The sequence below is a fragment of the Pristiophorus japonicus genome, chromosome 8, assembly GCF_044704955.1.
Source record: "Pristiophorus japonicus isolate sPriJap1 chromosome 8, sPriJap1.hap1, whole genome shotgun sequence".
NCBI lineage: Eukaryota > Metazoa > Chordata > Chondrichthyes > Pristiophoridae > Pristiophorus > Pristiophorus japonicus.
In genome coordinates, this window is record NC_091984.1 from 174,005,078 (window position 1) to 174,031,455 (window position 26,378).

At 44.1% G+C, this 26,378-nt stretch overlaps 1 protein-coding gene across 2 annotated transcripts in view; it reads right to left on the reverse strand.

Moving 5' to 3' along the window:
* Positions 1-420: 420 nt before the first annotated feature.
* The window catches only part of drg1 (developmentally regulated GTP binding protein 1), a 98,985-nt gene continuing 73,027 nt past the window's right edge, over positions 421-26,378 (reverse strand). Inside the window, exons 1-9 of one of the 2 annotated variants that reach the window (XM_070887573.1) lie at positions 23,369-23,534; positions 8,563-8,686; positions 6,983-7,158; positions 5,955-6,024; positions 5,547-5,716; positions 2,691-2,821; positions 1,258-1,425; positions 1,040-1,162; positions 421-821 (exon numbers count right to left, since the gene is read on the reverse strand). In XM_070887573.1, coding sequence (XP_070743674.1) covers positions 722-821; positions 1,040-1,162; positions 1,258-1,425; positions 2,691-2,821; positions 5,547-5,716; positions 5,955-6,024; positions 6,983-7,158; positions 8,563-8,686; positions 23,369-23,407 — 1,101 coding nt within the window. In that variant the 5' untranslated portion in view covers positions 23,408-23,534 and the 3' untranslated portion in view covers positions 421-721. Of the gene's footprint in view, positions 822-1,039; positions 1,163-1,257; positions 1,426-2,690; positions 2,822-5,546; positions 5,717-5,954; positions 6,025-6,982; positions 7,159-8,562; positions 8,687-23,368; positions 23,535-26,378 lie in introns of those variants that run through there. The other variant, XM_070887572.1, reaches the window with a different exon arrangement.

Below are 26,378 nucleotides of genomic sequence, written 5' to 3' on the forward strand. Positions count from 1 at the left end.
GTACATGTTGGATGGTTCTGAGCAGCTTGTGACTGCAACTGTACTACTAATGGGAAATAAACCCCAGGCCACCTGGAGATACCTTTTTAAGGAAGACGGGGTGGGGGGTGGTGAGAATGTAACCCACAGAGCAAAAACACAAAATGCTTTCCCCATGACTACTTTTGGCTTCTGAGCAAGTCAATTGCATGCAACCCACAGAGCTGAGTGTAAATCCACATTCCCCATGGCCACAACATTCAAGCAGGACTAACCAATTAAACCATAAAGAGGACTGAGGGGGCCAGGATTTGCAGCTTGGACACTTCGACTACATTCCAAAGAAGATAAATAAAGTGAGATGGTGTATGTTTTCCTCCACAACTAACTTTAAGAGATCAGTGGGGGTGATAAATTCAGAATACTGCTGGACTCAAATGATCAAGATACTCGTTTATTGCTGCTAATTAATTTCAATAATTACCTAATGTTTCAGCAGTCATTGTGTCCCAGGATTGTTTTTTTATTAGCTGAATGATACAATAGCAACTGAATGTTAAAAGGCAAAATTTTGATGTCTCCACTTTCTTTTGTAACTATTTTGGATGAAACAATTTGGCTGCAGTTTACTCGAAGTGACATTCTCAGTTCAGTTCTTAGTGAGTAGAGTCTTGTTGTGCATGGTATGGAGATTGCTACCACCAGGGAAACAGGATCAAGAATGGAAATCACATGTCCCATTTTACTTTTTGACTATCTGAATTACATCCTCGTCTTCCATCACATGGTCCTTGCCAACTTTCTGTGGATTGTATTTCACAGAGGCACCCCACACCAAAGCACTGGAACAGAAGAGACACATTTGTTACTCACCACATCCATTTTATCACACACCAGTCGCCAAGCACTTTGGGTCCCTCACCATTGCCAAACACTTTGAAGCACTCGCCACTCACCTTGGGCTACTCACTAAGCACCTTGGGTCAGGTACCAGGAGCCTGCTGTTGCCCATGGAACTGTAGAGGCAACTGACGTGGACAAAGCCAGGAGGATAACTTACTATTTGAACTCTTTCATTAGGTTTTTATGAATTTTCATGCAGAAATCCTCTACAGCAGTTCTTCGATGCGGTAACACGACTGGAGATGTGTAGTCAGGTAACTGTCCCTTGGGTTTGGTGTAACTGCAACAATAAAAGTTCAGACCATTTAAGTAGCCAAAAAATACCAGCAAAAGAGAGAGTTGATGCATCACCATCCTCACTCAGCCAATACCTACATGCGTACGAGTTGCAAGTAATCCCATAATTTTTCCAGGAGGTCGTCAAAGTTCCAGCGGTGATGTGCGGAGATTGGCACACAGTGTGGTATTTTGTAAATGATGTCCAGCTCTTCCAGGGAGATCTGGTCGATTTTGTTCAGAACATAAATACAGGGGATGTACACTCTGCAGCAAATCAAACAGAACAGGTGTGTCAGCATATATAAAATAAACACTCAATATCCAAGCATCAGTCAATACAAGTGCAGGTAATTGTACAGCAACCCAGCTAGTTTTAGACTTAACTTCATCTCAAATTTTAACTCCGAAGAAATTTTACTTCACAAAAGTATATTAATTTTAGTCAATGGGTATTTCCCTCCTCATGCTAGTTGACAAAACACCTCTTTGCATGGTTATTGTGCCCTTATTCAGATTGAGGTTGTTCACCATGGTATAACTTGATGTAGACTTCAATTTGAACTGACAGATTTTTGCAGTGAAGAATGTATGAATTATAAAGAATGGAAGTCACCAGCTGAACATCTGGAAGCATCAATATTGCCATAATTACACAAAGTATTGTGGGGCTGAGACGGCAAGCGATCCAGAATGTGAGCTGAGAAGTCGGTATATAGATTTAGAGAGAATAGATATAGATACAATAGATATAAAGCTTACATTTGCACACACTTCCTGTCAACTATTTCCATCACATATTCCTATGTCCACATTTAAAATGGAAACTGCCTATACAGGTATAAACTTGTCACACTGTAATTACATCCTCTTGCCAGTGGAAGTGCTGCAGTACCAGAGGGCATAATTGCAGCATGACACGCTTCTGAAGACTGTTTCCATTATAAAGGAAGACCCAATGATTCATAATGGAAACAAGACAATGAAAGAATATATGATTTTAAAATGGGGACTGAATGACATCGGTCTGCCTTCATTCAATTATCCCTGGCCTCCAACCCAAACCTTTACCTGACAGTTACACTTGGTCTTAACCACACAAACACCCCCCCCCCCCCCCATTTGCAATTCCTCAGGGGGTCGACTAAATGTTGAGTGCAGCAGTGGCACAGCAAGCTGCAACTTCAACCTGCCACTGCACAGAACAGGCTCTCGTTCCCAGTAACAAAGGGAACAGAGGAACCAGAGGGCCGGTTGCCCTCAGCACCTCCCAGTAGCCAGTGGCACAGACCTGTCAACTAGATCGCTATCCCACTCCAGCATGGTACATGAAGATTCCTCTTTTTCTTAGGCAGTCCCTCGGAATCGAGGATGACTACATGAAGACTATGGGATGGGCTACACTGCATTCGGAGAACTCCCAATCTTGGCAAACATAGCTGTACAGTTAGGGCCACCTGTAATAATCTATTTCCAGGAAGAGTTGGGTACTCAGATTACCAGCATGATGCAGACACCGTCAGAGCACTTACCGATTACCCTCAACCACGTCAATCAGGTCGTCTGCTGTCGAATCGCTGCGTAATGTGATATCAGCATTGTGGATTTTATATTCAGCAAGGATACTTTTCACAGTTTCCATGTCCAACTCAGTCTGCGTACACTAGAGAGAGGGAAGAGCAATCACACTTGATCAAACAGACTGATCAAAGGAAACTCATTACCAGATTATACACAGGACGCTAAACACAACATATCCAGAGATTAAGCACGTGCATAGTTTTGCCAAGTGATAAGCCGGCTACCTGAAGATGAAACATTAGATCTGTCTATTTGCATGACCAGTACAGATGCTGTGGATTTACAATACTCATTCACGGCCTTTTTCTTCTTCAGTCTGGGATACGGTTTCCTGCTGGTGATGCCATTTTAATCTGTGTTTCGGACTCCTGCCACACATTTCCTTTCAAGTATTTGGACAGTGCAACCATTTTTATTTTAAGAACTTCACTTAGGCACTACCACTTTCTTACTACTTGCAGCACATTCCACGCAGAACATGGTCTAGCTCTCCTTCCCGAGCGAAAGCACTGGCTCTTGCTGGGGTTTGGTGCCAAAGGCTCAATGGACTCACTCAATGGACAGGTACAAAAAGTACCCACAAAAGGCTATTGGAATGTTGGCCTTTATCTCAAGGGGGTTGGATTACCAAGGGGAGAAAGTGATGCTTCAATTGTGCCCCCTCTGCAGCACTGCGTTCAGTTCTGGGCACCACACCTCAGGTCCCGGAGCGGGTGCAGCGCAGATTCACCAGAATGATACCTGGGCTAAAAGGGTTTATTTATGAGGACAGGTTGCATTAACGTGTCTTGTATTCGCTTGAGTTTCGACGGTTGAGGGATGATCTGTTCGAAGTGTTTAAATGATAAAAGGATTGGATAGGGTAGATACAGGAGTTATTTCCTCTAGTGAGGGAAACAGAACAAGGGAGCACAATCTTAAAATTAGAGCTCGGCGATTTCGGAGTGGAATCAGGGAACACTTTTTCCACAAAGGGTAGTGGGAATCTGGAATTCTCTCCCTCAGAAGGTTATGGATGCTGGTGGGTGGGGGGTCAATAGGAGCTTTCAAGACTGAGATCGATAGATTTTTGCTGGGCAAGAGTATCAAGGGATATGCAGCAAATGGAGTTGAGGTATAGATTAGCCATGCAGGCTCGAAGGGCTGAATGGCCTCCTCCTGTTCCAATGTTCCAGCAGCCATCCTCCTGTACCTCAAAGTTGCTCATGTGTGAGCTTAGACAGCACATGTTGGCAGGGTATCTGGGGCAGGAACTAGAGTGGCAGAACTTCACTGGATGTCCACAAAGTTTCCAGCAAGGGGACACCAGAGAGCATTCTGGGCTGCTGCTTCCCCGCTCAGGCACAGCCCTCCCAGCCAAGATCAACCAACTCTGCAGATGGTGGGTGGAAGCTGGGGCCTTTCTGGTTTGTATAGCTCAATACCACATCACACAGTGCATTGACCCAGTGAGGACAGCAGGGGATCCCAAGAGAGGTTGTTCTGTAGTCACAGCAATGATAGGTTTCGACAAAGAACACAAAAAAAGGGACTGGTTGATTGCAAAGACTTGCTGTTGTGGTGATCTTTAAACCAAAATGCTAAATCAACTGCAATCATTTGGAGACAAACTTTGCTTCAAACTTTAGCAACAGTGGGCTTCAAACAAGAGCATCACAGCCACAGGCAGACTCTGGTCCCTGACAGCCAGCAGCAAGTGTCCTTCTCAGACATGTGTCACACTGATTGAACTCCTTGGAATCAGAATAGTGAAGTATGCTGCAGCACCAACACAACACTATAGAGCAGTGGACTGAAGGGCTGATCTCAAAATCTGTTGGTGAGGTGGAAAGCAGGTGGTGAAAGGCCCCCATAGGAGGAAGGACCACTGGGATCACCTTCAATCAGACTACAGGTGCTTTACTGTGGCAGGGGGAGGGGGAAATGGAGAACAAATTAACGAGGGCGATGCATGTAGATTGTGGATTAGTCATTAAACTGAATATTCATATGGATCTTGGTTATCTCATATTAGCAGACAAATGCTTAGAAGTGTTTGTGTAAAGTTCCTTTGGCCTGCTATTTTCATCCCCATTTATTTTATCTTCAGTTTAATGTGTTATAAAATAGCAAAGAAACTTCAAATGAACTTGTTAAGTGTTCACATGATATCAGACCAAGTAATCTAAAGGCCAGAAAATTCTTAGAAAGAGCTTGAATTTCTATAGCGCCTTTCACCACCTCAGTACGTCCCAAAGCACTTTACAGCGATTGTAATGTAGGAAATGCGTCAGCCAATTTGCACACAGCAAACTCAGACAAACAGCAATGTGATAACTGACCAGATAATTGTTTCTCTGTGATGTTGACTGAGTGATAAATAGTGACCAGGACACCAGGGATAACTCTCCTGCTCCTCTTTGAAATAGTGACTTGAAATCTTTAACATCCACCTGAGAGAGCAGAGGGGCCTCGGTTTAACATCTCATCCGAAAGACGGCAGCTCCGACAGTGCAGCACTCCCTCAACACTGTACGGAGTGTCAGTCTAGATTTTTTGTGCTCAAGGCTCTGGAGTGGGACTTGAACCCACAACCTTCTGACTCAGAGGCGAGAGCGCTACCCACTGAGCGACAGCTGACATTAGATAATACAACACAACCCAAAACTACAGCACAGCTTGACCTAAATCCTATAGCCCAACACCATCACTAAGCTATTGCTTCAATTGATTTCCAATGGGATAATGCCCTCACTGAGCAAACCAGGTCACAGGTTCATGCAATTCTGATTTAATTTCACCTTCTATCTCAAATTCTTCTCACTCACAGTGGATGTCAGGTTAATGCCTCCTTTGTCCTTCTTCCTGAACCCAATGTTGGGTGGCTGCTTGTTGAGCCGGATTCCAAACCCTTCCACCTCGTTCTCAATTATCTTCTTGTGTCCCAGCGGCTTCAGCACGTCCAGGACGATCAGGATCAGGTTGCAGGTTCGAGCCACTGAAAGAGACGAAGGATGCAACGCATTGGTCAAGTTTACCAACTGGTCCTCCTAAAAAGAGGCAGCCGTTTAGCTACCTTCTCCCAAAAAACAAAGAATCACTGGTTACCGGGTGCCCTGTTCTGCACAGAGGGCGTGCAGAGATAAATACTGAAGAGCTTAGAACTGTCCTTCATTCAAAAAAATAATTACGTTTCATGTTTAATTGTGCAACACCAGTGAAAGTATACAACTTACCGGCAATAACTTGTCGCCCTCGGCCTTTGCCATCTTTGGCTCCCTCAATGATACCCGGAAGGTCAAGCAGCTGGATAGGAAATACGAGCACATTTAAACAGTAAGTGACTGAACAACAGGTGAACGAAACATTGCAAACATTTATTTAAAAGCTTTCAAATTCCACCATCGCATACAGCCCCTCTCCTGGTAATATACTCTCCCTTTAAAGTCTAATCCAACCAACCATCTCACCTTCATTTCCAGGAGTCCAGATTGCAAACCCACCATTCCTTTCATCATTCATTACACTGTTCCTCAACTCAGGCCTGCTCTCAACTCAAGATCACACATCTGACTCCATGGTCTGTACTGTGAAACTTCAGTACTTTTACAATTACCCAAATTTTTCAGAATATACACTGCTGTTGTACAGTGCGTTTATGGAGCCACTATACACTTATATATAGTGTTTATGGAGCCACTCCCTGTAATGCTGTTGTACAATCAGGAAGCCACATTTACTGAACCCAGTGGCATTAACCTAGCAGTACATGCTTAGATATTTGCTGTTGACTGCCATGAATGTTCCGCCATTCAATGAGATTATGGCTAATCTGTGACCTAACTGCATATACCCGCCATTGGTCCATATTCTTTAATACCTTTGGTTAACAAAAATCCATCAATCTCAGATTTAAAATGAACAATTGATCTAGTATCAATTGCTGTTTGGGGAAGAGTGTTCCAAACTGTTACCACCATGTGTGTGTCGAAGTGTTTCCTAATTTCACTCCTGAAATGTCTGGCTCTAATTTTTAGACTGTGCCCTGCAGTCAGAGACTCCCCAACCAGCAGGAATAGTTTCTCCTTACCTACCTTCTGTTCCCTTTAATATCCTGAAAACCTCGATCAAATCACCCCATATCCTTCAAAATCTAGGTATACAACCCTAATTTGTGCAATCGCTTCTCATAATTTAATCCTTAGAGTCCAGGTATCATTCTGGTAAATCTACACTGCACTCCAAGGCCAATATATCCTCATACCTGTATCTTGGCTCCTTTATAGCGAATCACGCCTGGTACGGTGGTCAAGGTGGTAAACTCATAGGCTGCAACCTCAGAGTACACTCCAGCCAGGTTACTCAGTAACGTTGATTTCCCAACAGAAGGGAAACCCACAAATCCAATCCGGGCGTCCCCGGTCTTTGCAACGTCAAACCCTAGTGCCAACAGGGGGAGAAAATAAAGGTCGGCAAACATTATTTAAAGAGAATATTCCATAATAATGGAGGTTGAATTGTAATAAAACACAGGATCCTGACACTGGCATTAAACTAAACAGTAAATACCTTCAATTGCTAAACATTTCATTTTAAATATCAGTCTTTTACAGTCAGCATTTTGAAAACATACATCGTGAAAATAGTTTGAGCATAACTACACTGTGTACCAATAAACACACTAGCTGTGCAAGAAATCCTTGCACTAAATAGAACGGAACTGCGCTGTATGCATCAATAAACAATGTATTATATGACCAGAAACTCCAGTTCATATCACAAATGAGATCCCTACATTTAGGAATGAACACCCACTTTTAAAGTTGCATTCTTTTACCTCAGGTTTCTTTTGCAATTACAGTATAGAAACATCTTGCTGTGGGCAATGGGTCTATTGTGAGCAAGTTGATTTGTTGGTCTTGTTTTAGACCTAAAGATGTCCCACTCTATATATTTGAACTGGGAGTTTCATTGTGATAGTACAGGTCTGCATATTCGCAACTTAATGCCACCATGTCGGATCCAGGCACTGTGCCATTACTGTATCACCCATAATCTAGACCATTCACATTGCTGCATCGGACTCTCCTCTCCCACAACTCCCAGCCTTTACCCTGCATTTTCCCCAACTCAGCCCCATCCTCCACAGTTTCTCCTCCCAACTCTCAAACTAGTATGGGTGATGGATCCACCACCCCAGCTCCGATGGCCACTTCTCGAGCACCCTGCTCAGGTTCCCGCCTCAGACTGTACTCACTGACATGACCAACCTGTCCCTATCCCCATCTCCATTATCACCTCATGGCCTTGGTTAAAAAAACAACTCAAACCCAGCCACTCTTCCCAAAGGACTGGAACACAGTCTCACATTCCCATCGCTCTGCCCTTGCTAAGCTCCACTGGCTCCCTGTGCTCCAATAAATGAATTTTAAGATTCTCAGCCTTGCTTTTGAAGCCCCCTCAGCCTTGCTTTCGAACCCTCAATGGTGCCATTCCATCTCCTCCAGCCATTAACCTCCACTCCACTATTGGCAGCAGTTCTATCAAACACTGCATGTCTGGGGTTTCAAATTCCCTGCCTAATTATCACCGCATTGACTCCTTCCTCCCAACTTTCAAAATCTTTCTGAATACCTTTCTCTTCCACTACGTTCCCCACTCATCTTACAAAGTACAAAAATGCAAGACAGCAGATTACAGCGAATACTTTAAAAAAAATTTATTCCTCACAAATTTCACGCCAAAATCCAACATATCTGTGGATGTCCCAGAATCTAAAAATCTGAGCACTTCTTGTTATTTCACTGTTTCTCAGACATTTCCACATAAATTCAGTCGCTGTACCTTCACCAGGCCCTCCTCCGCCTCCTCCCTTTGGGGTGATAAGTTCTCGTCGTAGTTTGGCCAGGCGGGCTTTCAGGAGCCCCAAGTGGTGAGCTGTTGCCTTGTTCTTCTGTGTCCGGGCCATCTAAACAAGAAACCAAGGAAACCATTTATAGAACAATCGCACCATAGACAGTGCATGTCATGGAGAAATTCTGACATACATAATGGCAGAAATGCAATCATTGATTAAATCTCTAACAGTGACATCACATTCATTAACTGATAGTGAGTCAATGCCATGATACTTTAATAGTTAGAACGTAACAACCAGCACGAGAACTGAATTATTTATGGGGGGTGGGGGTATCTTGTGTTAACCAGAGTGATTTCAGGGTTTTAATCTCCAGTCCCAGAAGACTGCCCTTAGATTGTGACGGTCAAGTTATGTCACCTGAACGCCTCAATTATCCTCATGTAATTACTCCCAAATATCAAATCAAATGCACAGCAAGGATGATGGTTTACTCACCTGTGCCTGTGGTCCCCACAAGTTGTATCAACTGTGACACATTCATCTGCCCCCTTCTGCATTTACAGAAGGCAAACGTACAGCTAACCCCCGAAACATCAGCCAGACTCGGCAGATTTAGTGACAGACTGGAAATAACGCTTGATGAGGTCACAACCCGTACTGTTTAAAAGCACGTTTAAAATGATACGCAATGGGAGTGAGCTGTTTCATCATCATAGGCAGCCCCTCAGAATCAAGGAAGACTTGCTTCCACTCTTAGCACGAGTTTTTAGGTGGCTAAACAGTCCAATACGAGAACCACAGTCTCTGTCACAGGTGAGACAGATAGTCGTCGAAGGAAGGGGCGGGTGGGACAGGTTTGCCGCACGCTCCTTCCGTTGCCTGCGCTCTATTTCTGCATGCTCTCAACGACAAGACTCGAGGTGCTCAGCGCCCTCCCGAGACATCGTTGGTGGTATTTCTCCAGCGACTTGGTGTCTACTGTACATGGTCCATCTCTGAGCCATACAGGAGGGCAGGTATTACTACAGCCCTGTAGACCACGAGCTTGGTGGCAGTTTTGAGGGCCTGGTTTTCAAACACTCTTTTCCTCAAAGCGGTTGAAGGTTGCGCTGGCAGCGGTGTTTATAAAAACACTTCTCTCGGATCAATGAAAAAACTCGTCTGCACCAAACACATAAGGGACATTTCAAAAGATATTTGATAAAGTTCCATAAAAAATGCCACTATTAAGCTGTGAGCAGCGGAGATGCAGGAGGAGACCTGGTGAATAAGAAACTGGCAGAAGGGCAGTGGTCAGTGGGTTTGTGTTATAGACGTTACATTGGGTGTGAGGGAGGAAAGAGGAGCAAGTGCTGAGTGAGATGCATCACTGGGACCCCGACAGTTTCTCAGTTACAACCATGACTCAGAAGCTCAAGGCAAACTGGCCAAATTTGAGGAGTTTTTTTAATCTGAGGAACTAGCTCAGGAACGTGAACATCAGGAGAATTATATTGCCCCGCACACAAGAGGCACTTGTTGGACTCAATTTTAAAATTCTATTTGGAGATTATACGGTTAGAGTTACTTGGACACACTCTGGGAAGGTTACTGGAAAGAAATGAAACATGTTTTTCAAACCGACTGTACTGAAAAAATGATCTCAAGGCTGTTGCAAAGAAAAACCCACAATTATACAGTCTGTTCTTCACAAATGTTACCGCCAACATTTCAGGAAGAACGGAGAGCTGTGGAACAGAGATGTCTTGCTTGCTGGATTATTAAGCATCCCTAGAGAAGCTTTCCCTGCAGTGTAATCCATTAATTAAATTAATTAGAGGCTTGTTAAAATTAACTCGACAAGAACACCCCAATCAGATCAGGTACATTGGGCATGTAGCAGAGTATGCCAAGACTGGCAATGTGACGTGACAAATATTTCCACAAGTGAGAAGAGTTACAAGTGAGGTACAGTCTACTTCACATACTGCTGGCCATGACACATCCTCCACATGAACCTGCAGGACATTCTCAACTGAGAAAATTGACATTGGTTTCAATATACCTAGAGTCAGTGAAGACCACCGTGATCTCACTTGGCCATTGTGATGAGACAATGGATCTGTTAATACGGATTCTTTTTCCCTCAATTTGTTTCAGCGAATACACTGACACGCGAACACCTCTTGCCTTTTCTGTAAAAGACCTTTATTGAAGATTCTCCAGCCGGGACATGTCAAGACAAAGGGACACTCTCAATCAGAGCCTGTTTACCTTCCCCTGGACAAGTCCCTTTTCAGCACAAAAAGCATAGTAGATATACATTTTCAAAACAGAATACATTTGATTAGCACTTGGTCTATCCAATCCCTTTCTGCGCCCCCACCCCCCCCGAGTACGTCCAATGGCAAGCAAGAAAGTCTCCCAATTAGGGCTGGTGTCAGGTAGGTTAGTTATAGCTTTGCTACACTGTCTTCCCTTATCAGTAAAGAACCCCATTAGTTTCTCTTCCTCCTTATCAGTAGAAGCTATTAATTTTCCCTTCCTATCTAGGATTGCTTTCTTTCTTTGTGCTGACTTGGGCTTTCTCATGACCCGTGTCTAACCTCAACTTCAACTCTTGGTAACCCATTTTTTTTCTGTTGATTCTGCAGTTGTCTGCATCTTGACCATTTCTTTAGCTATTTTCCCATGATTCCCTATCTCCATCCTTTTGCCACCTTCTCTAGCCATCTACCACTTTCGCAACCCTTTTACACATTCTCAGATCACACATCCATTTTGAATTTGCCACTCATTTAACATCTGAAATCAGGATAGAGTGCTCCTGACCACAATCACTGACAATTCAGAACACTCAGAATATTGATATTCATGAGTTGCACTTCAACTACTTTCCTCTGTGGGGTTATCATAATAGCCTGCAGCAAAGGAGACCATTCAGCTCAACGTGCCTGCTTCCACTCTCCTGCTCGTTCCTCATAGTCATAAGAACATAAGAAATAGGAACAGGAGGCAGCCATACGGCCCCTCGAGCTTGCTCCGGCATTCAGTAAGATCATGGCTGATCTGATCATGGACTCAGCTCCACTTCCCCACCTGTTTCCTTAATCGTTTAAGAAACTGTGTTTCTGTCTTAAATTTATTCAATGTCCCAGCTTCCACAGCTCTATGAGTCAGCCAATTCCACAGATTTGCAACCCTCAGAGGAAATTTCTCATCTCATCTCAGTATTAAATGGGCGGCTTGGAAGGCTTTCCCCTTTCAAGTATTTACCCAAATCCCTTTTGAAAGTTACTATTGAATCTGCTTCCACTGCCCTTTCCAGCAGAGCATTCCCGATCTCAACTCACTGCATAAAGAAATTTCTCCTCGACTACCTGCCAATCTTTTGTCAATTATCTTAAATCTGTGTCCTGTGATTACCGATCCTTTTTCCAGTGGAACCTTTTTCTCTCTATCTAGAGATAGTGCAAAAAAGATTTACAAAGATGGCACCAGAACAGCTATGGGGAAAGATTCAACAGGTTGGACCTTTTTTCTTTAGAAAAGAGAAGACTTCGAGAAGACCTGATAAAAGTCTTCAAAATTATGAATGGGTTGGACAGGGTCGAGGTGGAGAAAATGTTTACACGTGGGAGAGTCCAAAACTAGGGGCCGTAACTACAAGAGTTACTAATAAATCCAATTGGGAAATAAGGAGAGTGGTTAGAACGTGGAACTCGCTACCACAGGAAGTGGTTGAGATAAATAGCTTAGATGCTTTCAAAAGGAAACGAGACGAGTACATGAGAGAAAGGGTAATAGAAAGATAGGCCGAAGGGCTGAGATGAGGCAGATGGAATGGGAGAGGAGTCGTGTGGAGTATAAACATCAGCACAGACTGGTTGGGCTGAATGGCCCGTTTTTCTGCTGTACATTCTATGTAATCTACTCTATCAAAAGCCTTCATAATTTTGAACACCTATTAAATCTCCCCATAACCTTCTTTGCTACAAGAACAAGTCCAGTGATAACTGAAGTCACTTATCTCTCATTCTGGTACAAGAACACCATATGGTGTTTTTTTGAAGACACCATCAGATGTAGGGAAATTGCATGACAACACAACAGTTCCCACAACCCCCTTCCCCCAAAAAGAAACAAGTGTCTCCAGGACCTCAAACTGTGCTTTGATTTCACAGCTTTTAATCCAATTTAAATATATGAGTTATGGTATAAACAATATTTATCCAATAACCAGGCATAACCAGATTGGGTTGGTTATATATTAATTATTCAATACCCAATAGGTAATCAACAGAAATCCCTAGTTTGTTTTCACCGTTACTGTTCCAACCTTGGAATTGTTTTAGGTCTACAGTTGTAACGTAGGAAACGGGGCAGCCAATTTTCACACAGCAAGCTCCCACAAACTGCAGTGTGATAATGACTAATCGGTTATAGTAATTGAGCAATAAATAATAGGGCAGGACACCGTGGATAACTCCCCTGCTTTTCTTCGAAATTGTGCCATGACATCTTTTACATCCACTTGAGAGGGCAAACGAGCCTTAGTTTAAGGTCTCATCTGAAAGGCGGCACCTCCAACAGCGCAGCGCTCCCTCAGCACTGCTCAAGTCTGAGTGGGACTTGAATCTACAATCATCTGACTCACTGAAGAGAGTGCTACCACTGAGCCAAGGCTGATACCTTACACTACAACCATGTATACTTTCATGATGCGTGTTAATATGCACCTAAATGTACAGCTCGCGCTGCTCCCTGGAGTGGTATGCTCCTTTTAAGACCCCGACCTGCAGCAGATGTTCCCTCACAGGCATGCTCACTCACACAGGGCGACGACTGTGAAGAGGGCAACTGGATTGGACGTCATCATAACCCAGATCGGTGATTGGAGTGTGGGCAGGTACAGCAGGAGCGGCGAGGTTGGGGCGCAGGAGTGGCGAGAGATTGCAGAGCGATGTGATCGGGGCCCAGGAGAGGTGAGAGTTCGGGGCCCAGAAGAGGCGAGGACCTGGGGGCAGCACGGGCCAGCCTATTGGTATATATAAAGGAAAAGGGTGGCTAAAGCAAATGTTGGTCCCTTAGAGGACGAGACCAGAGAATTAGTAATGGAGAACACGGAGATGGCAGAAACTCTGAACAAATATTTTGTATCAGTCTTTACGGTAGAGGACACTAACAATATCCCAACAGTGGATAGTCAAGGGGCTATAGATGGGGGAGGAACTTAACACAATCACAATGACTAAGGAGGTGGTACTCAGTAAGATAATGGGACTAAAGGCAGATAAATCTCATGGACCTGATGGCTTGCATCCTAGGGTTTTAAGAGAAGTAGCGGCAGGGATAGTGGATGCACTGGTTGTAATTTACCAAAATTCCCTGAATTCTGGGGAGGTCACAGCAGATTGGAAAACTGCAAATGTAACGCCCCTATTTAAAAAAAAAAGGAGGCAGACAAAAAGCAGGAAACTATAGACCAGTTAGCCTAACATCTGTGGTTGGGAAAATGTTGGGAGTCCATTATTAAAGAAGCAATAATAGGACATTTGGAAAAGCAAAATTCAGTCAGGCAGAGTCAGCATGACCTCACACTTACGAAGGGGAAGTCACGTTTGACAAATTTGCTGGAATTCTTTGAGGATGTAACGAACAGGGTGGATAAAGGGGAACCAGTGGGTGAATTTGGCCTTCCAGAATGCATTTGACAAGGTGCCACATAAAAAGTTACTGCACAAGAAAGAAGTTCACGGGGTAACATATTAGCATGGATAGAGCATTGGCTAACTAACAGAGAACACACAGTCCGGATAAATGATTCATTCTCTGGTAGTAACTAGTGGGGTGCCACAGGGATCAATGCTGGGGCCCTAATTATTTACAATCTATATTAACGGCTTGGAAGAAGGGACTGAGTGTAATGTAGCCAAGTTTGCTGACGATACAAAGATGGGAGGAAAAACAATGTGTGAGGAGGACACAAAAAATCTGCAAATGGACAGACAGGCTAAGTGAGTGGGCAAAAATTTGGCAGATGGAGTATAATGTTAGAAAGTGTGAGGTCATGCACTTTGGCAGAAAAAAAAATCAAAGAGCAAGTTATTATTTAAATGGAGAAAGATTGCAAAGTGCCGCAGCACAGCAGGACCTAGGGGTACACAAAAGGATAGTATGCAGGTACAGCAAGTGATCAGGAAGGCCAATGGTATCTTGGCCTTTATTGCAAAGGGGATGGAGTATAAAAGCAGGGAAATCTTACTACAGCTATATAAAAGTATTGGTGAGGCCACACCTGGAATACTGCGTGCAGTTTTGGTTTCCATATTTACGAAAGAATATACTTGCTTTGGAGGCAGTTCAGAGAAGGTTCACTAGGTTGATTCCAGGGATGAGGGGGTTGACTTATGAGGAAAGGTCGAGTAGGTTGGGCCTCTACTCATTGGAATTCAGAAGAATGAGAGGTGATCTTATCGAAACATATGATTATGAGGGGGCTTGACAAGGTGGATGCAGAGAGAACGTTTCCATTAATGAGGGAGACTAGAACTAGAGAGCACGATCTTAGAATAAGGGGCCACCCATTTAAAACAGATGAGAAATTTCTTCTCTCAGAGTGTTGTAAATCTGGAATTCGCTGCCTCAGAGAGCTGTGGAAGCTGGTACATTGAATAAATTTAAGACAGAAATAAATAGTTTCTTAAACGATAAAGGGGATAAGAGGTTATGGGGAGCGGATGGGGAAGTGGAGCTGAGTCCATGATCAGATCAGCCATGATCTTATTGAATGGCGGAGCAGGCTCGAGGGGCCGTACGGCCTACTCCTCTTCCTATTTCTTATGTTATGTTCACACTGCGATATGTGTGCACACTAGGTCCGTGCAGCAGAGCTGGTCCTCCAGTCATCTTGGTTAATCCTTGTCACTGGACCAAGACCTAGCACTGACAAGCCCGGTAGTGGCTGGTGTACAACTGCCACCACACGTTAAAAAAAAATCCACGCACAGGCATCTTCCACCCTTCAATTTACAGTTCTGGACCTGGAATATTAGGTCCTTCATTGAAATACTTGTGAACTCCTCAAACTCATCCCTTTTTGGCATGGAAGCAGGTCATCCTCTATTTGAGGGACCTCAAATTGTTGGTGAATGTACATTTAACTGCACAAATATATACATGAATGTATCTTTTAAGACCTAAATTTTTTAAAACTTTAAAAAGCCAGAGCCATGTGTTAGAATCCTGTGCATACTCCACACCAACAGCTGCAAAGTGCAGCATTAGATATGCTGTACTGAATCACACCAGAAGATGCCAGTTTACAATCACGTTAGTAGATCTCAGTAAGTGAGACAATTGGCCTCACCATCTTTGGGTCTAGAAAGGATAAAATCCAGCCAGGTTTCAGAGGCCTGGTTGCTATACCGTGTCCTATGCTGGAAAGTACAGGGGCTTTGCAGCAATTATCGGGGCTCGGCTCAAGCGAGATGCGAGGGCGAGGGCTCCTCTGGGGAGTACAGCCAGAGCCAAGTCCTGGGCACCACAGGTGGCTTAGCTGTACAGGGGCGGGGACTGGGGGAAAGAGATCAGGAAAGTAATAGTGATAGAAGATTCAATAGGAGAACAGACAGGCGTTTCTGTGGCAGCAGACATGACTCCAGGATGATATGTTGCCTCCCTGGTGCCAGGGTTAAGGATGTCACTGCGCAGCTGCAGAACATTCTGAGGGGGGAGGGTTAACAGCCAGAGGTCTCAACAACAATCGGTAGAAAGAGGGACGAGGTCCTGCAAGCAGATTTTAGGGAGCTAGGAAAGAGATTAAAAAGCAGGACCTCAAAAAGGTAGTAATCTCCAGATTACTCCCAGTGCCATGAGCCAGTGAGTACAGAAATAGAAGGATACAGTAGACGGATGCTTGGTTGGAGAGATGGTGCAGGAGGGAGGACTTCAGATTCCTGAGAGAAAGTTGTCACTTGGACAAGCATGGATTAAATAAGGAAAGCCAGCAGGAATTTGTTAAAGGCAAATCATGTTTAACTAACTTGATTGAGTTATTTGATGAGGTAACAGAGGGTTGATGAGGCCAATGTGGTTGATGTGGTGTACATGGACTTCCAAAAGAGTGCCATATAAATCAGCTTGCCAGCAACATTGAAGCCCAAGGAATAAAAGACCAGGACCTCAAATCTGGCATCAAGTTTATGGTCTACAGGGCTGTAGTGATACCCGCCCTCCTATACGGCTCAGAGACGTGGACCATACACAGCAAACATCTCAAAGCGCTGAAGTAGTATCATGAGCGCTGCCTCCGCAAGATCCTGCAAATCCACTGGGAGGATAGATGCATCAACATTAGTGTTCTCGCTCAGGCCAACATTACCAGCATCGAAGCACTGACCACGCTCGACCAACTCCATTGGACAGGCCACATCGTCCGTATGCCCGACACAAGACTTCCTAAGCAAGCACTTTACTCGGAACTCCTACACGGCAAGCGAGCCCCAGTTGGGCTGAGGAAACGTTTCAAGGATACCCTCAAAGCCTCCTTGATAAAGTGCAACATCCCCACCGGCACCTCGGAATCCCTGGCCCAAGGCCGCCCAAATGGACGAAGAGCATCCAGGAGGGTGTTGAGCACCTCGAGTCTCATCGCCGAGAGCTTGCAGAAATCAAGCGCAGGCAGCGGAAGGAGCGCGCGGCAAACCAGACTCTCCACCCACCCTTTCCTTCAACCACCGTCTGCCCCACCTGTGACAGAGACTGTAATTCCCACATTGGACTATACAGCCACCCGAGAACTCACTTTTAGAGTGGAAACAAGTCTTCCTCAATTTCAAGGGACAGCCCATGATGATGAAAAGGGACAGTGGCAGCATGGATATGAAACTGGCCAAGTGATAGAAAACAGGGAGTAGTGGTGAATGCATGTTTTTCAGACTGGAGGAAGGTATACAGCGGTGTTCCCAGGGGTTGGTATTGGGACCACTGCTTTTCTTGATATATATTAATGACTTAGACGTGTGTGTACAGGGCACAATTTCAAAATTTGCAGATGACACAAAACTTGGAAGAATAGTGAACAGTGAGGAGGATAGTGATAGACTTCAAGAAGATATAGACAGGCTGGTGGAATGGCAGACGAAATTTGCAAAGTGATACATTTTATTAGGAAGAACAAGGAGAGGCAATATAAACTAACAGGTACAATTCTAAAGGGGGTGCAGGAACAGAGAGACGTGGGGGTATATGTGCACAAATCACTGAAGGTTGAGATAGTGGTTAAAAAAAGCATACGGGAGGGATCCTGGGTTTCATAAATAGAGGCATAGAGTACAAAAGCGAGGAAGTTATGAACCACCTTTATAAAACACTGGTTTGACCTCAACTGAAGTATTGTGTCCAATTCTGGGCAGTGCACTTTAGGAAGGATGTGAAGGCCTTCGAGAGGTCCAGTAAAGATTTACAAGAACGGTTCCAAGAATAAGGGACTTAAGTTATGTGGAAAGACTGAGGAAGCTGGGGTTGTTCTCCTGAGAGCAGAGAAGGTTGAGAGATTTGATAGAGATGTTCAAAATCACAAGGGGTCTAAACAGAGTAGATAGAGAAAAACGGTTTCCAGTAGCAGAATGGTTGAGAACCAGAGACCACAGATATAAAAGGTGATTGGCACAAGAACCAAAGGCAACATAAGGAAAAAACTTTTTTTTTTTTAAAACGCAGTGTTATATTCTTCTTCCAGATCCTAAGAAATAGGAGCAGGAGTAGGTCATTTGACCCCTCGAGCCTGCTCCGCCATTCAATAAGATCATGGCTGATCTGATCATGGGCTCAGCTCCACTTCCCTGCCCGCTCCCCATAACCTTTTATTCCCTTATCGTTCAAAAATCTGACTATCCCCGCCTTAAATATATTCAATGACCCAGCCTCCACAGCTCTCTGGGGCAGAGAATTTACAACCCTCAGAGAAGAAATTCCATCTCAGTTTTAAATGGGCGACCACTTATTCTGAAACTATGCCCCCTAGTTCTAGAAATCCCCCATGAGTGGAAACATCCTCTCTGCATCCACCTTGTCGAGCCCCCTCATTATCTTATATGTTTCAATAAGATCACCTCTCATTCTTCTAAACGAGAATGAGTATAGGCCCAATCTACACTATCTTTCTTCATAAGTCAAACCCTTCATCTCAGGAATCAACCTAGCGAACCTTCTCTGAACTGCCTCCAATGCAATTATATCCCTCCTTAAATACAGAGACCAAAACTGTACGCAGTATTCTAGGTGTGGCCTCACCAATACCCTGTACAATTGCAGCAGAACTGCTCTGCTTTTATACTCTATCCTCCTTGCAATAAAGGCCAACATTCCATTTGCCTTCCTGATTACTTGCTGTACCTACATACCAACTTTTTGTGTTTCATGCACAAGGTCCCCTAGGTCCCTCTGTGCTGCAGCATTTTGTAATTTTTCTCCATTTAAATAATAATTTGCTTTTTTATTTTTCCTGCCAAAGTGGATAACCTCACACTTTCCCACATTATACTCCATCTGCCAAATTTTTGCCCACTCACTTAGCCTGTCTATATCCCTTTACAGATTTTGTGTGTCCTCCTCACAACTTGCTTTCCCTCCCATCTTTGTATCAGCAGCAAACTTGGTTACATTACACTCGATCCCTTCATCCAAATTAATATAGATTGTAAATAGTCGAGGCCCCAGCACGGATCCCTACAGCACCCCACTAGTCACTGTTTGCCAACCTGGAAATTACCCATTTATCCCGACTCTCTGTTTTCTGTTAGTTAGCCAATTCTCTATCCATGCTAATATATTACCCCAACCCAGTGAACTTTTATCTTGTGCAGTAACCTTTTATGTGGCACCTTATCAAATGCCTTCTGGAAATTCAAATACACTTCCACTGGTTTCCCTTTATCCACCCTGCTCGTTACATCCTCAAAAACTCCAGCAAATTTGCCAAACATAAAACCATGCTGACTCTGCTAGATTGAATTATGCTTTTCCAAATATCCTGCTGCCGCTTCCTTAATAATGGACTCCAGCATTTTCCCCAACGACTTATGTTGGGCTAACTGGTCTATAGTTTCTCACTATTTGTCTGCCTCCTTTTTAAAAAAATAAGGGAGTTATATTTGCGGTTTTCCAATCCGCTAGGATCTCCCCAGAATCCAGGGAATTTTGGTAGATTACAACCAATGCATCCACTATCTCTGCAGCCACTTCTTTTAAGACCCTAGGATGTAATCCATCAGGTCCAGGGGACTTGTCCACCTTTAGTCCCATTATTTTACCGAGTACTACTTCTTTAGTGATAGTTTTAAATTCCTCCCTCCCTAAAGCCCCTTGATTATCCATTATTGGGATGCTTTTAATATCTTCGACCGTGAAGACCTATACAAAATATTTGTTTAAAGTCTCTGCCATTTCCCTGTTCCCCATTATTACTCCCCCAGTCTTATCCCCTCAGGGACCAACATTTACTTTAGCCACTCTCTTCATTTTTATATACCTTTAGAAATTCTTACTATCTGTTTTTATATTTCTTGCTAGTTTACTTTCGCTTCAGTGTAAGGGGTGTAGCAGTTGTGTGAGGCGGACTGGTTGGGCTGGGTGCTCTTTACCTTTCCGCCATTGTTCATAGGTTTATATGTAACCTTCAAGGCAGCTGACCAAGGGCCGTGTGGCTCTGTCTGCCAGCGCGGACACAATGGACTGAAATAGCCTCCTTCTGTGCTGTAAATATCTATGTTTCTATAATCTATCTTCCCTCTTATTATTTTTAGTCGCTCTTTTTAAAAGTTTCCCAATCCTCTGGCTTCCCACTAATCTTGGCCACTTTATATGTCATTGTTTTCAATTTGATACCATCCTTTATTTCTTTAGTTAGACACGGATGGTTATCCCTTCTCAAAGTCCTTCCTTCTCATTGGAATATATTTCTGTTAAGAGTTATGAAATATCTCCTTAAATGTCTGCCACCAACTGTCCCACACTTTCATCTATTTTCCCAGTTCACTTTAGCCAACTCTGCCTTCATACCTTTGTAGTCTCCTTTATTTAAGCTGGTTTGAGATCCAACTGAATTTGAAATTCAACCATGCTATGATCACTCTTTCCTAGAGGATCATTTACTAGAAGATCATTTATTAATCCTGTCTCATTACACAGTACCAGATCCAAGAGAGCCAGCTCCCTGGTTGGTTCTGCAATGTACTGTTCGAGGAAACTATCCCAGATACACTCATGAACTCTTCCTCAAGGCTACCCTGGCCAATTTGCTTTGTCCGATCAATATGAAGATTAAAATCACCCATGATTATTGCCGTTCCTTTTTTACAAGCCTCCATTATTTCATGATTTATATTCCGTCCAACAGTATAGCTACTGTTTGGGGGCCTATAGACTATGCCCACCAGTGACTTCTTATTATTCCTTATCTCCACCCAAACGGATTCTACATCTTGATCTGAGCCAATATTATTTCTCACTACTGCACTGATCTCATCCTTTATTAACAGAGCTACCCCACCTCCTTTTCCTTTCTGTCTATCCTTCCGAATTGTCGAATATCCCTAAATGTTTAGTTCCCAGCCTTGGTTACCAAGCAACCATGTCTCTGTAATGCCTGAAAGGGTGGTGGAGGCAGATTCAATCATGGCTTTCAAAAGGGAATTGGACAAGCACCTGCAGGAAAAGTTTTTTTGCAGGGCTACAGGGAAAGGGCAGGAGAGTGGGACTAGCTGAGGTGCTCTTGCAGAGAGCCTGCACAGGCTCAACGGGCTTCCTTCTGTGTAGTGTCAGCTGTGGCTCAATGGGTAGCACACTCTCCTGAGTCAGAAGGTTGTGGGTTCACATCCCACCCCAAGAACTTTAGCACATTCAAACATCTAGGCTAACATAGAAAATAGGTGCAGGAGTAGGCCATTCGGCCCTTTGAGCCTGCACCGCCATTCAATAAGATCATGGCTGATCATTCCCTCAGTACCCCTTTCCTATCTCACAGTCATAGATTCACTTCACCCTCACACACTTACCAATGCTAGAAGACTCACACCCACATCTCACAGTACACACACTGCCTGCTGTGTAATTATGGCAGGCACATCACCCAAACATGTTGCACCATACTTGCTGACACTTCCCTTTCACTCGCAGGCCAAGTAGCTTCACAACCGCCAGCAGCACCAGCAGACAGTGGAGGGTGAGCCAGAATTGAGAACCATACAGACCTTGGGGAAGCAGTGCTCGCAGAAATTGGGGGGGGGGGCAGTGACAGAGTCCATGATGAGTGGGGAAGTGGAAACCATTGCTGATGATGATGATGATATGCTCATACCTAATCCTTCTTCAGCCAGGTGCAGAGCGGATAGCCCTTGTCTCCAAGCAGCCACCCTCGGGTTTGACGTGGTGTTTGGAAGATTGCTGGAACACCAGAATGATGCAAGATCAAGGCATCAAGACTGCTGCCAGGATACCAGTCATTTACCATCATGATGCACTGGGCATGGTCGCACAACTGTCCATTAAGTAAGTGGTAGCCTTTGCAGTTACGGAACATCTCAGGATTGGTGTGCGGTGCCCACAAAGCCACATGTGTGCAGTCAATGATGCCCTGCACCATTCCAGTGCAATACTTAGGGAGTGATAAGAACATAAGAAATAGGAACAGGAGTAGGCCATACGGCCCCTCGAGCCTGCTCCGCCATTCAATAAGATCATGGCTGATCTGATCATGGACTCAGCTCCACTTCCCTCCCCATATTCCCTTATCATTTAAGAAACTTTCTATTTCTGTCTTAAATTTATTCAATGTCCCAGCTTCCACAGCTCTCTGAGGCAGCCAATTCCACAGATTTACAACCCTCAGAAGAAATTTCTCCTCATCTGTTTTAAATGGGCAGCCCCTTATTCTAAGATCATGCCCTCTAGTTCTAGTCTGCCCCATCAGTGGAAATATCCTCGCTGCATCCACCTTGTCAAGCCACCTCATAATCTTATACATGTCAATTAAGGTCACCTCTCATTCTTCTGAATTCCAATGAGTAGAGGCCCAACCTACTCAACCTTTCCTCATAAGTCAATCCCCTCATCTCCAGAATCAACCTAGTGAACATTTTCTGAACTGCCTCCAAAGCAAGTATATCCTTTCATAAATATGGAAGCCAAAACTGCACGCAGTATTCCAGGTGTGGCCTCACCAATACCTTATATAACTGTAGTAAGACTACCCTGCTTTTATACTCCATCCCCTTTGCAATAAAGTCCAAGATACCATTGGCCTTTCTGATCACTTTCTGTACCTGCATACTATCCTTGTGTTTCATGCGCAAGTACTTTAAACCGAGGCCCCTCTCAGCTGGACGTAAAGGATCCCACGGCACTATTTCGAAGAGCCGGGGAGTTATCCCCAGTGTCCTCACCAATATTTATCCTTCAATTAGCACAACAAAGAGAGATTCGCAGGTCATTATCACATTTGCAGTTTGTGGCAGCTTGCTTGTGCGCAAATTAGCTGCCGCATTTCAACAGTGAATCCACGCCAAAAGTACTCCATTGGCTGTACCCGGTTTGGGGGGGGGGGGGGGGGGGGGAGCCCGGCCTCTGTACCCAGTGGGGGGGGGGGGGGGGAATGGCCCAGCCTCACTCCCTCCCCGGGTTGCCAGGTGACGGGCTCTCCCTCTCTCCCCGGGCCGGGCCCCGGTTTCGGCCCAGCGCTGGCCACGCGTTCACAGCCTCGCTCCCCGACAGACAGACGCCGCCGCCCTGCCCCGGTCCGCTCGGCCTCACCTCGGCCTCGATCTCCGATATTTTCAGTAGGATACTCATGGCGCCGCTCCGGCCCCGGGCCCACCGCCTTCTGCTCCCCCTGAGCTGTAAGTTGATGAACGGCTCTCCCTCACACGCCGGCCGACCACCCGTCGCTCCGCCAAACTCTCGCGAGAGATCAGTCGCTCGGTGGGATTTGTCGCCCCTCGCCCGGGGTGGGGCCGATCCCGCGCAGGCGCCGTGCACCACCCGCAGCTGCACTTTGTTGCTGGGCTGCGGCCAGATCAAAAGGAGCGGCCGCTTAAAAGGACAGGCACCCAGTGCCACACTGGGCAGCAACTGGGAGGGCTGCACAGTCAGTTGTGCGGATGGCAGCAGGAAGTTATAAAGAGACATTGGCAGACTAAGTGAGTGAGCAAAACTATGGCAGACGTGGTTCAATAATAATAATAAATAATAATAATAACTTTTATTTATATAGCGCCTTTAACATAGTAAAACATCCCAAGGCGCTTCACAGTCTTACAACACGTTAGATATTGACAAGGGAGGGAACGAGAGAAAAAGCGGGAGAAGGAAGTGTAAAAGAGGTAAAAAGCTCATGTCTGAAGCGGCAGCCAAAATGCACACGCAGAAAACTAAAAAAAAAAGAAATTCAAATTATATTGTAAATAAGAAGTGTGGGGAAGTGTGAGGTCACCCACTTTGGATCCAAAAAAGACAAACTGGAATATTTTCTTCATGGTGAGAAAATGTACAGGAGCAAAGGCATTTAGGTGTCCACGTACACAAATCACTAAATGCTCGTGCACAGGTACAAAAAGTAATCAAAAAGGCTTATTTTATCTCAAGGGGGGTTGGAATACAAAGAGGAGGAAGAAGTGCTTCAGTTGTAAAGAGAAAAAATAGACTTGCATTTCTATAGTCCCTTTCACGACCAGAGGACTTCCCAAAGCACTTTACACCCAATGAAGTACTATTTGAAGTGTGGTCAGACCCTCATCTGGAGTACTGCCTTCAGTTCTGGGCACTACACCTGAAGGAAGATATATTGGCCTTGGAGGGGGTATGGTGCAGATTCGCCAGAATTATAGCAGGGCTTAAAGGGTTACATTATGAGCATAGTTTGCAAAGACTAGGCTTGTATTCCCATGAGTATAGAAGTTTGAAGGGGAATCTCACTGAGATATTTAAAATGATTAAGGGATTCAATAGGGTAGATACAGAAGAGGTGAAATGTTCTACTCCAGTAATTCAAAAGGGGGTCGTACCAAATTGGCAGTCTGTTTTACATAGCGCTCCAAAAGAGAGTTGGGCGCGGTGCAAAACAAGCTGCCAATTCGCTATGAGCCAGTTCACGCTACTGGCGGAGACCAATTTCACCTCCAGAAAAACAAGGGGGCATAATCTTAAAATTAGAGCTAGGTCAGTGAAGAGCGAAATCTAGAAGCATCTTTTCACACATACATTAGTGGAAATCTGGAACTCTTTCCCTCGAAAGGCTGTGGATGTTAGGTCAATTGATATCTTCAGGACTGAGATCGATAGAATTTTGTTTGGTAAGGATATCAGGAGACAGGGAGCACAGGCAGGTAAATGGACGTGAGGTACAGATCAGCCATGGTCTAATTGAATGGTCATACAGTCCTGAGAGGATGAATAACCAACTCCTGTTCCTACATTTCCTGTAAAGCTAACATTTAATGTCAGATTATTTGAGATTCGCTCTTATGACCTTACAATGTCACCTAAGCCCACTTGAACAAGTTACAATCTTGTTCACTCCTAGACATGTATGATTATACAGATTTTGTATCATAATTGTTACAGTTTCAGGTTTTTTTCTGTACCATTTTCTTGTACAACAGCCGGATAATGTTTTCAGTGAGCAGACTGTGTCCCTTACAATCTGAGATCTGCGTGACTTCACATTCTCTTCTTGCAGAGACTAACAATTATTCCAATTACTGCACTGCTACTGGATTAAGCATACCCTTCTGTTACACTCCCATACTTATTTTGCATAGATAGAAAATATTACGGCACAGAACAGAGATTTGTCAGCTTATATATACTTACAAAATCAAGGAAAATCACAGAATACAGAAAATTAGAAAGACCCTACAATATGAGACAACTACAATTTATAACATACAGTTCATAAGAGCGTTCACCAGCCCTTCCCCAGCAGTCACAACAGTCTCCTGGTGTTAAAACAAAGAGCTGTGTCCAGGCACAGTGAATGCTGATAGTCCAGTCCTCTTGTAACCCTTCGATAATGCAACATTATCTCAAGTTGTATTCCTCAGGATCAGGGTTTTGGGTATAAAGTGAGCCCCTTCTGTCTGAATGGTTTTCAGTCCCTGCTCTTATCCACATCATTTCTTTGCAGAAAGAGAGTAGGTGAATTTTGAAGGCAAGCATACAATGGGATAACACTACATAGAGTCCAAGGCCGTTTCACTGATACATTTTAGCCAGTTTTAACACGTAACAACAACAAAACCATATTTGATTCTGATATCACACATTCGTCTAAACATTTCCTGTTTCTGAATTGACTGGCTGGGCCCAGTCTATAAACATATGCAAAACACAGAACTTAATATGTTTAGATGTAGCATTTTATCCTAACTAACTAACCATTCTAATTCACAACAACAACAGCAACTAATCACCTTTAAAGTAAAAAAAAACCTCAACACTCGTTTGGGCAGAATGGCATTGGTAATGTTTTAATATATTCAAAATAAAACATAAACTTCACAATTTGTTATAACACAAAAGATTATTTTTCCTGGAACCTGTAGTTCATTCTATGAATGCGTACCAGTGGGAAAAAATCTAGCAAACATACATTTAAGACATTTAGATACACTCATGTGCAATACAGACCCACCCACAGATCTTACAGTCACATTACATGCATTACAGACACATAGTATAGGCAGATATACTCACATACATTGCATACGATATAGATACACTCACATACATTACATACATGTATATACCTCACATACATAACATA